This window comes from Arachis hypogaea, chromosome 4 (genome assembly GCF_003086295.3).
Source record: "Arachis hypogaea cultivar Tifrunner chromosome 4, arahy.Tifrunner.gnm2.J5K5, whole genome shotgun sequence".
Lineage (NCBI taxonomy): Eukaryota > Viridiplantae > Streptophyta > Magnoliopsida > Fabales > Fabaceae > Arachis > Arachis hypogaea.
The window spans coordinates 114,290,942-114,304,579 of record NC_092039.1 but is presented as its reverse complement, the minus strand read 5'-3'; the positions used below and the strand labels follow the sequence as shown (position 1 = coordinate 114,304,579).

The 13,638-nt window shown below is 27.8% G+C and overlaps 1 protein-coding gene across 1 annotated transcript; it reads right to left on the bottom strand.

Moving 5' to 3' along the window:
* Nucleotides 1–952: 952 nt before the first annotated feature.
* Nucleotides 953–4,228, bottom strand: LOC112797376 (uncharacterized). The gene is made up of 8 exons (XM_025840280.3): nucleotides 3,701–4,228; nucleotides 3,178–3,239; nucleotides 2,666–2,738; nucleotides 2,509–2,584; nucleotides 1,956–2,368; nucleotides 1,777–1,854; nucleotides 1,485–1,545; nucleotides 953–1,401 (listed from the first exon to the last, which is right to left on the bottom strand). Exons 3-8 carry the CDS (start codon nucleotides 2,698–2,700, stop codon nucleotides 1,345–1,347), a joined length of 720 nt encoding a protein of 239 aa, XP_025696065.1. The 5' UTR covers nucleotides 2,701–2,738; nucleotides 3,178–3,239; nucleotides 3,701–4,228; the 3' UTR covers nucleotides 953–1,344.
* Between the last annotated feature and the right edge of the window lie 9,410 nt (nucleotides 4,229–13,638).

The window sequence follows — 13,638 nt, the reverse complement described above, 5'->3', positions numbered from 1 at the left end:
TAGTGTGTGCGTGTGTTTGTGACTTGGTTCGAATTATGTAGAAATGAAGTTCGAATTTAGTTGGTTCGAACTACATATAAGTGTGCATTAGTGGATTTATGAAGCAGTTTTCGTTTTGGCTTATTCGTGTAAAATTTTGCTCCCTTTGGTTTAAATGTGTTTTTTGTCCAAAAATTTAAAACAATAAAAATAAAAAAAAAGTCAATATAAATGAGATTAATTAGTAATTATTTTAAAATTTGATGTTAATTAAAAAAATGTAAAAAATAGATACATAAAGTAATTAAGAAAAATTAACTGTAATACTCAAAATTAATTTTTTATGTTGTTAAAAATTGAAATATATATATATATATATATATATATATATATATATATATATATATATATATATATATATACCGTGCAAACTGCACGGGATTACTATTTTATGAACATACCTAAAAACTGAATTATTCAATAATGATCTCCCCAAATCAAAATTATATTCAAGTTAAAACAGTATTAAAGATCTCATAATAAAAAGAAAATCTATTATTAGACAAACACAGTCATATTTAAACAAAAAAAATATTAATTAAATAACTTTTTCTGTTTAATTAGATATCCAATCAATCAAACATAGCCATATTCAAAGATGACAATGTTCTAAAGAGAAATAAAGTAGACGATCAAACTGAATAAAATTAGTTTAAAAAAGTTATGATCATATCAGAATTAAATGGTTAAAAAAAATCAAAACAATACAAATGTCAACCAATTAGAAAGTTTTTATTAGAAGACAACTTGAAAGAAACATCAAGTTGTAATATTGTTAAACATAAATTGTATCTAAACATATATAGTAATCTGTCAGGTATAATATCGTCATATCAATGCTAATTAGGATCTAACACATCATGATAATGATATAAAAAGAAAAGCATCTAATTGCAGTAAGTATAAAGTTAAGTGGGGGAATGATATAACCAAATAGCATATTAATTTGACTGTTCACATCTGATATAAAAAACTAAGTAACTTAACCAACAAGTTCACATCCCATACATATTTTGAATTTTAGATAATGAAAAACCCAGAGTCCAAAATAGAATACATATCCCAAAATTAACAAAAGAAAGTATCAAAGCATCTGAATAATTAGTTTCTAACCACAGAAACCTAAACCAAATGATTTTTGTTCGAAACACTTCTAAATACACATAAATATCCAGGCCTAAGTTTATGCATCTTGACAAAATCTTTCTATTTGGGTCCAATTTTGTACTCTCGATTCTTGCCCTTACTTTTCAAGACATGCATTGTAAAGGGTTTAGTAATCTTTGAGCCCTTAACAGTAAATTTTCATTGTTCCGATCCACCACTCTTAAGCAATAATCTAGCAAACTCACAGCGAATATACTGTTAAATAAAAAGGGGTTAGAAACAGGTCTTAAAATAAAAAATTCATTAACAAGTATGAAACAATAGTTACAAAAACTTACAAATCGATCAGCATTCATATCATACTCCGTTAACCTCTTGCTATAATGTTCAGCAACACATCTATATATTTCAATTTTAATTGATAGGAAAAATATGAGCAAACTAAAAATTGTAACAGTGAAAGATGTAAGATAATCTTATACAGAATAGTGTGAGACAGAATTTGATTACTGAAATCAATCCGCTTAAAATGTAACAAACTCATCAATTAATTAAATGATATCAAGAGTGAGAAAATCAATAACACATGCAACAACAATTTAATATTAAACCAGAAAAAAATTAACACACCCTCTTTTTTTTGTTATTGACCTCTTCTTGACAGTAGTTCCATTGGAAGTGTTCATTTGAATCCTTTGCACACCAGAACTTCAAGTGTAATAAAAAAATAAATACAGTAGTTAGAATATAAGACGCATAAAACTAAGAATAATTAAGAATTAAAAAAAGGAAAAACTATGAACTCTAACCTTTTCATATTTCGATGCATCTCATTATCTTCTATACCATATGAAACATCATCCAATCCATCAAAGTAGTTCAATCCCAACTCATCTTGAATTAGTTTTAGTAAAGATATATCAACAATATCTTTAACATAGTGAAAAACATAAAAATCCATATAAATTGGTTTACTTCGCCTATCCACAGGAGCCACAAAAAATATGACACTTGTGACATGCATTAGACCGATTTTTACCACACTCTTGAACTTATAGAAAGCAAATAACTTGTCTACCTCACCAGAAGGTATCCAAATTTTGTTTCCCCGTTTTTTTAATTTAAGCTTGATACAGTTGTCACAAAGATCAATCAGGACAATTTCATGTTTCAGCTCGACCCCATATCTAGCAATTACTATCTCTGGAAGCAAAACATCATCCTAAAAACAAAAAGAGGCTTATCATATACATTTAATTTTTTACCATTAATTTTATTAATTCAGTTATATATGATTTATGTATTGATCACATGGACCAAGATAAAAAAAACCAGAAATGAAATATTAATCTAAATATATACCCGTCCTCTGTATGCACGAAACATAATTGTTTCTTTCTTATCATTTCGCCAATGTTCTCTTGTCCCAAAGAAACGCCTAAATTAAACCAACTCAGTATGTTTCCAGCATAAATAACAAGATATCCTTAATAGAAAAGGAAAACAATATAATCTCAACCTTGTGCGATCATTTCTACGTGCAATAAGGCTCATCGTAGCAAATTAATGTCCGAAAAACCTATTTCAGCTATCTGAAAAAAACACACAAGAAAAAGAAAAAAAGGAGTATTGTATGAAAATATATAATCCTGAAAATTGGGGAAAAGAAAGAGAACAGAAAAAAAAAATAAAGATGCAGTAACCAGGAATAAATATTAAGATATTGCACAATTCTTAGTTAAAAAATTTTTGACTAATAAGGTGCCTAATAGTTGCAAATTAATAACTTACTACTATCTTTAGGATGATTTTTATTATAGCATTAAAAATATAATATTTGAATTTTTTGTTTAATATTTTTTCTTATTGGATACAACATAGTAATACGAAATTAGTGAATTTGACACGGCCAATATAACGTGAATTAAACAGAATTAGTTAACCGAAAAAGAAAAATAAATAAAAAAATAGTTTTCTGTTAATATCATTTGAATTTCCACCATGTTATTATGTTATTTTTTGGCATGTTACCTTAAATCTGGCTTAATAATCAGAATGACCATCAAAATTAGCTCTTATCCACACTTCAAAACCTAGTAACAAAAAGCATAAAAAAAAAGAAAAGAAGAAGTTAATAAGAGTGAGATGTTGCACTCAACCAAGTATGAAACATGCCTTGTTGTGGAAATCAAATATTTCTTTCTTTTCTTTTAAATTGAGAACCAAAATTTCCTTGAATGAGACATGCATGTGAAAATATATGACAATATCTTATATTGGTTCATATTAATATACAGCAACATGTCAGACAAACACAAATCTTACGTTTAGGAAGAAAATAGTCACAAAGGATACTTGAACTCAGCACATTCTCATAAAAGTATTCAGTCGATATTTTTAGAATCTAAAACTGTACTTGATAAAATTACTGAAACACGAACCACCAAAAAATGAGAAGAAAAGCAAAGGAAAAAAGAATGTACAGAAGAATCTGTTGAGAATGCAACGATTAGGGAAAAAATTTAAAATCTTCTTCTGGTGTCAGAAGATTTACCTTATCATTACGTCTCCTGCTCATTGGACAAACTATTTATTCTGGATCTCTCAAGAGCCCAAACAAAAAAACTATGCGCCGAGAAACTGCCCGAGATATCTCGTTCGTAGGAATGGAAAGCGTCGGGAGACACCACAGAGGAGGAGAGTTCTGGAATTTGTAGGAGCATATGCGGTTTAACCGTGGTAATGTTGGGTGGTGGGATTTCTATCTTGGGTGACGTGAGAGAAAAGATAGAGATGACAGACGGTCACTCAGTAAGTTCTTCTCTTTTTTTTTTTTGATTGCGTGTGGGAGAGAGAGAAGGGAGGGACCTTTGGTTTTTTTAGGTTTTGTTGGTGACTTTAAAAAAGGGAAAATACTAATAGAAGATAGGAGAAGATAGAAGATAATAATTAGAATTATCTGGATAGTTTTTTTTAAATAAATTACACTAAATAATAATTATAACAAATTAATTACTCAAGAATACAAATAATCACACAATTATTAAGGACTAAATTTTTGTTAATATTTATATTTATGATAGTTAAAAAGAACTAAATATTCAGAAAAATCTAATATAATATCATTTTTTATTTATTTCATATTTTTTATATGAATAAATTTTATTTCTCTCGAGATTTAAGTAACTTTCATAATTTTTTTTATTTTCTATTGATAATCAGTTAAAAGAATGATGGAAAACCACAGAAGACAAAGAAATAAATAATTAAGTAATCATGTAATATTGTAGCAATATAAAAAAGATTAACATACGGATTAGGAAAATAACTAAAAAGATAATGAAGAATATATTTATTTTTTTATAAAAAAATTTTATCTTCTTAAATATAATACATGTTAAAATAAAAATTAATTATTATTAATAATTTTAATATTAAAAATTATTTTTAATAATTAAATCTTCCCAACAATCCTTTAAAGTGATTTTTTTCTTTTTTTATATCTGCAAGATGGATAACTTTTATACCACAAAAAAAAAAAACTATATCTAGATAATAGTTGTATATATGTACTCTAGAATAAAATTTCTAATTAATGCACAAAAAAAATTAAATATATGAATTATTTTCATGTACAAAATAAAATTTCTGAAATTCTATGAAATTAACATGATATTTGAAAAATTAAAATATCCCCTTTTTTCCAAAAATGATTTTGTAAATAAATTGAATTTTATGAGAACTAAAATTATAATTTAGTATAAGGAAAATATATAGTTATAATAATATTATAATAATTATGAATTAAAAAAAAAACAAACTGCATCACACAATGTAATAGAAGAACCATAATAATGTCATATATAAAAACCCTCCAGAGTGCGTGGGTTTCACTTTAGTACACAATTTTGCAAAAAATAACACAATACAAAAAATTATTTATACCAAATACTATTCCAACTACTCAATTGATGCAAAACCTCATAAAAAGTAACTCGCTTTTCAATTCTCTATAACTTTCCAGACAAATAGAAACGATTGTCTGTATAAACATATCCAACAACTTCTTCCATGATTCACACACAAAATAATAATAATCAATCAATTATATTATAGAATTATCATCATCATAATCATATCGGTTGTGATTGTAACTTCAATACAGAATAGTTTAGCTAGTAAATTGTTGCCTACAAAAGAAAAAATGAATATAGGAGGTTTCAACTTTCAAATCTCAGATTCCAAGTTTTTAACTAACCCCCTAATTTGTAAATTAACAGAGAAGAGATTAGGAAAGTACTTTCCAGCAGGAGTAGTAATAGAAAAAATCCTTTAGCACAAAATTAACGAACACACAATTGAAATACCATTTTAAACAGAAAAAAAAAACAGCATTTATTGCAAAAAAGAAGAATAGTATAACTAAATTTCGAAATCAACACATAAATTCAATAGGATAGATTATAGAAACATGCATCCTATTCAGGAAAATCCATTAGGCATTGGCAAAGTCTGAAAGCAATTTATAGAATATAAACAATCACATATGAAAACTTTTAGAACTTGAAGCTTAACACAATTGTGAGGCAAATCTATTAGAAAACTCCTCTGAAAACTATGAAAATTGATTTCTAGCTGAATCAAATTGCAAAATTTGGATAGCTCCAGTACTGGTGCACTAATCAAGCACCGCATGCAGAAGAACATTCGATATTAACTTCAACACATCACTAAAACCAAAAATTCATCATTTCATTAAACAAATCACCTCTATTGTTGAAAATTGCACCCATTATTGATGTAAAAAAAATCCAGAAGCTAGAAGTACAAAACATGATTCACACACAAAACAATAATAATCAATCAATTATATTATAGAATTATCATCATCATAAAATATATCTGTTGTAATTGTAACTTCAAAAAAGAATAGTTTAGCTAATAAAATGTTGCCTACAGAAGAAAAAATGAATATAGGATGTTTCAAGTTTCAAACCTCAGATTCCAAGTTTTCAACTAACCCACTAATTTGTAAATCTTTCCAGGAATGTGAAATTAGCAAAACAGAGAAGAGATTAGGAAAGTATTTTCCAGCAGGAGTAGTAATAGAAAAGTATTTTTCTTGTTTTTAAATTTCTGATCCTTCGTCTTTTTTCTCAGACTTTCCAAGATATTTTAAAGATTGCCAATAAACATAGTGCCATTAAACTTCACTGCAAATTTGGGTATATCTTTTAAGATTTTCAATTCAGAAGCCATGGCAATCTGATCATTATCCCATTTTTATGTACAGAATGAAAGGTAGAAAAAATATTAGAAGTCAATGTAGACATTCCAAGCCACAATATGCAAGATCAGTACAATCAATTAAGTATATTGTGTGCCTTTTAAGTAAATGGGTATATTTTTCTCAACTATAACTTGCAATCCAGTACCTGTTATATGGTGCCTTTTAAATTGCAAACGGGTATATTTTTCTCAATTATAACTTGCAATCCAGTTCTACTTATATACCCTCAGAGAGAAGTTCTTTAAATAATCATAGTCTTCCAAACAGTAGCTTCTATTTTGCACCCCTACCAATCAACACACATTATAACAAATATCTGATAAATGACAAATGGAATAAAAAGAAAAACAAATTTAAATGAAATAAAATTTCAAAGAGGCAGAGTGATATGAACCCTGGGCTGATTTCCTATTGAGAACTACCACCGATCTTTAAATGAATCTGACAAATCAGACAAAAAAAATTTGTTCCCAAGATCCTTTTCCATGAACCCTAATCGCTCAGGCATCTATATCAAAGAGAGAGATCAAGAAATTGGTGATAGCATAATATTGAATAAAAAGATGGAAGAAGACACGGTTTGAATTCGAGGGATAAAGAGCCATTACCAATCGACAACGAAGACGCCTGAAAATATGATGATTGGACCTTTGTAGCTACAACTGCGGTTGCCGAGGAAGTGGGATGCGGTTCCTCAATTGTCTTGAAGAAAGCCGCCGGGCTAACGCTCTTCGTGAGCATGTGAAGTCTGCAACAGAGATCTCAGTCTGTCAGCATCGTCAGTATCTCTTCACTTAGCTCGGTGGGTTAGGGTTTTCATATGGAGGTTGACAAAAACGATGTTAAAGCGTTCGAGAGCGAGAGATATGCCTGACAGAAATGAGGATTTGGGAGACAGGGAGACGATAAACAGAGCGTGAATGGCCAGAGATTATCCGAAGCAGGAGAAGTGAGCTGGCTATCTATGAGAAAACGAAGGGGAAGGTTGGATTTAGGGTTTCAAAAGAAAAAGAGAGAGGACGACATAGGTTGAACTGAAAGAGATAAAGAGGAAAAAGATGAGGGGAAGAGGAGAATGTAACGTGTTTTACCTTACTCACCGTTTCAATTTTTTACTCACCGTTTCAATTTTTTATTCTACGTTATGGAGAGACTGACGTGTAGCTTCAGGAGCCACGGAAATAAAATTGGATTAAATAAGAGTTTGGTGTTATTAAAGTGTTTGATTTTTTTTAAATTAAATAAGTGCTTCATTCTCTGTTTAGCGTATAGTATTTGTTTGGGTAAGTTTTTTCATAAACTAAAAAAGTAATTTAATATTTAAATATCTCTCATCTTTTTCATCTGTTATGTTTATTATCTATAAAATTATTGATTAATTAATAAAAATTTTAAACAATATAAATTTGATGACCATATAAATTATGAAAAAAAAAGAAAAAAAAATGAAACTACAAAACATTATCAATTTGTAACTTTTTTCTTGTAAAATTTGCTCCAACCACTAATTATTGTAATTCATTTTTTAATATTAGAAAAACTGTATTTAATGGACCAACTCGTCTCTTCATTGTGTCTAACCCAAATTTACCCCTCACTTTTAATTCATAGTATTACCTAAAAAATGAACAAAGTATATGCCGTGTGTTGCAAATACAATTCACTCATTAATTAATTATTACATATAAAAAACATATTTAGTATTTTATAAAATTTTTATCACATAACTGTACATAAGTACAGTATATTATATGTTTAATTATTTTATTAAAAAAAAACTATATAATTTAAAATATATAATATATTTCTGCATAAATATATATTAGGATAATAATTAAAATATTTATCATTTTAATTATTTATATAATGATTTAAAAAATTTTAAATTAGTTAACAATAAACACTAAGATTAGTTAATGAAATATTAAGCAATTTCTATACTATGTATAACAATTAAAAATATAACAATATCAATTCAAAGTTTGGAACTACAACAAATAAAAAATATAAAGCATAAAAAATAAAACAAAAATCATGTTTTTACCAATGAAAAATAAACTCTAAAAAATATAGAAAGAAATTAATTATTGACCTTTTGTTTGTTTTTAATTACCAGTAAATTAGTGTTATGATGAATATACAAACACTTTAGAACAATAAAGAAAAAAAAAGATTTTTCAACTGTATAGAGAAACTTTTAATTATGTATATTTTTTTTTCTTACATTGGACATGCTTTATCTAATTCTTGAAAAAAAAAAGATTTAAATAAATTATTTAGGTAAAAAAATCTAATATTAAGAAAGTAAATAAAAAAATTTGAAAAATATTCATTAAAACCAACGTCAATTTTTTTATGGAAAATTTAATACTTTGTTCTTTGAATTTCTTGAACTTGATTTCAAATATGAAATAAACAACAAAATAAAAAAATTAACATAATAAACATATAATTTAGTAGATAATTAAATAATATATAATAACAAAGTCGTTTTAAAGGGAATCCGAAACAAAAGAAAACCTATTATTTGGTAAATTTAAAACATAGATTGCCAAATATCCATAAAAAAAAACATATCCAATACAATCGAAAACATAAACAAAAATATCTCTTTCTACATATTAATAGATAAATAGACATTCTTAAGTATAAATTATGCAACTTAAAATTTTGGAGAAGATTATTTACAAATTACAACATATCATTAGATCATATTGGTAAAAAATATTAATAATCTGAGATGATTTGATATGGGTATTTGAATGGGGTTATTTTTATTAATTACGTGGTCGCATTTAAAAGAAAAATCAGTTGTGATATACATAGATCTACATCATGAAAGAGAAATTAATTAGAGAATCTAATTGAGATATATATAATGAAAATTAAATCATATAAATTGAGATATTGAATAATAAGTAGAGATGGAAGAAAAATTTGATGGTGATTTCGAATTAACTTCTTTATATTTATCCATTTAAGAGAATAATAACAGATGTTTATCGTATTAATAAGATAAACATCTATGTTATCAATAAATTATAACTTAAATGATATAAGTTTTTCGTACTCATTTAGAAGGTTGCAGATTCGAATCTCAATCCTATTTTTGGTAAAAAAAAACATCTATATTATTTAACCTACAATATTTCTATTTTAATCATTTTATTTATAATCATATTTTTACATTGTAATATGTTAATTTTTATTTATCGTATATGAATATGTAATATAAATTTATAATTTTTAGTAATATTAGACAAAAATATAATATAAAATAATAAAATATAAATAATGATTAAGATACTTAATCAATTTTTTCAATACTTAAATGAGTAATTTAAATATATATGTTATTTTTAAATATAAAAAAGATAAAAAAATACAATAATTTATTTATTTATAAATAAAAAATAATTAAAAAGAAGAACTAAAATTTTTAATTATTTTTATATAAATTAAATAAATTAATAAAAACTAAACTTGAAAATAAATACTAATAAAATAAATATGAATCGAATAAATATTTTTCGTACCTGGCACCGATACACCGTTTATTTGTATACTAAAAGATGATGGGAATCTAACTGTGTGTATCATACGGCAGCTATAATAATTCACGTTGCATTGAAATGGATAAGCTAATAAGAAAATCATGCTAACAATATAGTAGGACAATGATGATGAATAACAACACACGTTTGCCAGCTTGTTAATGTAGGTATGAGCACATGAATGTTCGGACTTTAAGTATATTAATTTATTGAATTAATAATCAAATTAATTTTTAAAAGATAAATTATTTTCAAAAGATTTTAATAATTTAATTGAATTTTAAAAATTATAAATTAATTATATTTGTCTCATTATTATTCTATATTAATAATTTTTGTTAATGATTAATAAATAAAATATTAACTAATAGTATATATAACACATAATATATTTAATTTTAAAATTATATTGACATTAAAATTTATATAATTAGAGAAATAGACTGAATTGATATTTTCATAGCTAATGTTCAATTGAATATATTAAAAATAATATATATTATCAATTAATATTTTATATCAAGACAAAAATTATTAATAAAATGATGAAATAACAGAAAAACAAACATAATTAATTTATAATTTTTAAAAAATTAATTTAATTAATAAATTTTTCACAGACAAAACTAAAAAAAATAATTTATAAGAATAACTAAACTATTAACTCCTAATTAACATTCCTGTAGCTGTTTTGAGTAAACACTAGTAGTACATGTATATATGCAGGCTGTAAAATATATTTAAAAATTAACTTTGTTATTTTTATTCTCCTTTTAAGGAGTATTCTTAAAACTTAAAAGGCTAGCGATTTGGGTAAAGGATTATATATAATTTATTTATAATTATATACTATTTATGAGTCAAACATACGAAAGACAGCAATAAATCAAATTAGACAACTACTATATATAATTATATATTGTAGACTTAATGGGCAGTTTCTATTGTATATTATTTATTGACTTGGAATTGAATAATATATCCAACTCATTTTTAAAAATTAGATTGAAGTAGAAAGTTGTCCAACACTTATGAAATTTATTGAACCTTTTAACATTATATATAATACATTTTTTTATATGCTCAAAACTAGATAAGGATTTGTATTTGTATGAAATTTGATTATATGAATATATGTAAATATCACATTGATGAAACTGAGTGAATTCACCTTAGGAAACGAGAAAACAGAGACGGAAAATCACATATACATCACATAAAAATAATTAAGACATAGCCTTTATAAAATTTTAGATATTTCTCTTCAAATGGGTTAGAATTTTGGTTTGAATTTTGAGGATAAAATACATAGTTAAATTGATTGAGAATTAAAATGATGTAAATGTTGACTTTCGATGTAAATCGAATAAATTAAATTTAATTTAGTATGTATATATTATATCAATAATAAATCGAATTAAGTTGATTTAATACAATTGTTTATAACTTCGTTTACTAATTAATCAGATTCAAAATAAATAAATTTCAATTAATAGATATCATCCAGATCAGCACCTATCTGACCTCATAGAAATTGAACACGGCGACACGAATTCAGCCCTGTTTATTAAAATAAGTAATGACTCCTACTACGTCTCCTATTCATATAGAAAGGAGATCTCAATAACCACTCTACTAAAAGGGAGTAACTAACCCACCATAAAAAGTGAGACTACTCGAAAGGTGGTTATTGACTCTATATCTACACTTATAAATATCCTGACACTTTCAAGTATTCTTCGAACTCCAATCTAAACCTGCCTAAAATCCTTGCTAACTTAAGTATCGGAGTCCCTTGCAACTTGCAAGTACCACCTCCCACCTACTCACGAGGAACTCAGACAACGGCACCTCGACACCAGAAGATGTCGGACACTATCCCAAAAGAAGTCTAAACCTCATGTTCACGCCCAAATTCATCCGTTTCAGGTATTCCTCGGAACATTGGCGCTGTTGTCAGAGACCTAAAAATCAAGTACGATGGCGAACGACATTTTAGAAAATGGACACGTGGCTTCCAATTCTGAAGTCCTAGAAAAAGAGCAATATATCGATGATCGAGCATTAGTCATACTTCTCCGAGTCGATAAAGGAAAAGGAGTTGGCAGATACATGTATCCTACAAACCCGAAAGGACACATGATAAGCTCGAAAGTTTATTAATCTGAAGGATGCGGGCCAAGAGATCCCACAAAAATTATGGGACTTGTCCACAGATATCAAAGTCGGCTGGAACAACTCGAGCAGGAGTTAGAGCGACAACAAGAATCCGAAAGAGCCCTAAGAAGGGAGGTACAATGGCAAAGAAAATTAGAAAAAAAATTCTTGAAATTGGAATAATCCGACTTCAAAGGTAGGAGAGCCTGAGCCGACCGAGAAAAAATGCCTCTGGCAAGCGAAGATCCATTCATATGAGAAATCATGCGGGCTAACATTCCTAGAAACTTTAAAACCCTAGACATGGACCTTTATGATGGAGCGACTGATCCGAGACATCATCTGAACAATTCCAAAAGTCGTATGTATTTGGTTGACGCATTAGATGCAACTCACTGCAAAACTTTTCGACTACATCAACCAAAGCGGCAATGAAATGATTCGATAGTCTACCACCCAGATCGGTCACCTGCTTTGACGACTTGGCGAAAAGTTTCCTTACCCGATTTTATATCCAAAAGGATAAGGTCAAACATGCAGTAAGTCTCTTGGGGGTAAAGCAATAAAGTGTGCTTGAAGATTCGAAACTTACCTACTGAAGCACTTATAATGGAACTAGTTAATAGTCTTAGAGAAGGTCCCTTCTCCTAGTCTATATCAAAGAGGCACCCGACCTCTTTGTACAAAGTACAAGAGCAAACTGAGAAGTATGTCAACATGGAGAAAATTGCTCAATTAAGAGAACCTACCCCAAGACAACACAATCAATATTAGGCACGAGACAAAGAAAAAGAATCAAAGAAGAAAGAAGAATATAGCTCGGACAAACCACGAAGGTATTACAACTATATTCCATTATGAGTTTCCCTTGTTGACGTCTACAAAGAGATCTACAACACCAAAAATCTTTTTCCTCCCAGACTGATTAAAAATAAAAATGAAAAAAGTCGGATAGAATACTGTAAATACCAAAAAATCTACAGCCATTCCACCAATAATTTCTATGATTTAAAAATGTGTTCAAGAAATTGGCTAGGGAAGGTCAGTTGGATATATAGGTATTTAGCTGAAAGATCAAATGATCAGGGCAACAGGAAGAGTGATAAAGAAGATAGGGCTCGACAAGATCGACCACAATGAATCCCTGAGAGACACATCTACATGATAGTTAGAGGATTTGCAGGAGGAGGAGTAACAAAATCCTTTCGCAAGAGACATTTGAAAAAAGTATACCAGGTTGGCGAGAAAGTTTAAACGCCCGATCTGCCTGCTATTACCTTCACAAAAGAGGACGTCCAAGGGATAGCATCTGAGGATGATGACCCTGCCGGGATCATGATGATATTTGCCAACGCAAACCTCCACAGGATCCTAGTAGATTAGGGAGGTTTGGCTGATATCTTATTCAAACCAGCTTTTGATGAGTTGGGCCAAAGAAAAAGGACTTGAGAGCATATCCAAATACCCTCTTCGATTTGGGAGATACTCTTA

Coding starts and splice junctions, on each gene's coding strand:
- LOC112797376 (XM_025840280.3), bottom strand. CDS start 2,700: ATGAGCCTTATTGCACGTAGAAATGATCGCACAAG. Junction 1,855..1,955: donor ATGCATCGAAATATGAAAAG/GTTAGAGTTCAT, acceptor TTACACTTGAAG/TTCTGGTGTGCAAAGGATTC. Junction 1,402..1,484: donor ATATGAATGCTGATCGATTT/GTAAGTTTTTGT, acceptor TTTATTTAACAG/TATATTCGCTGTGAGTTTGC.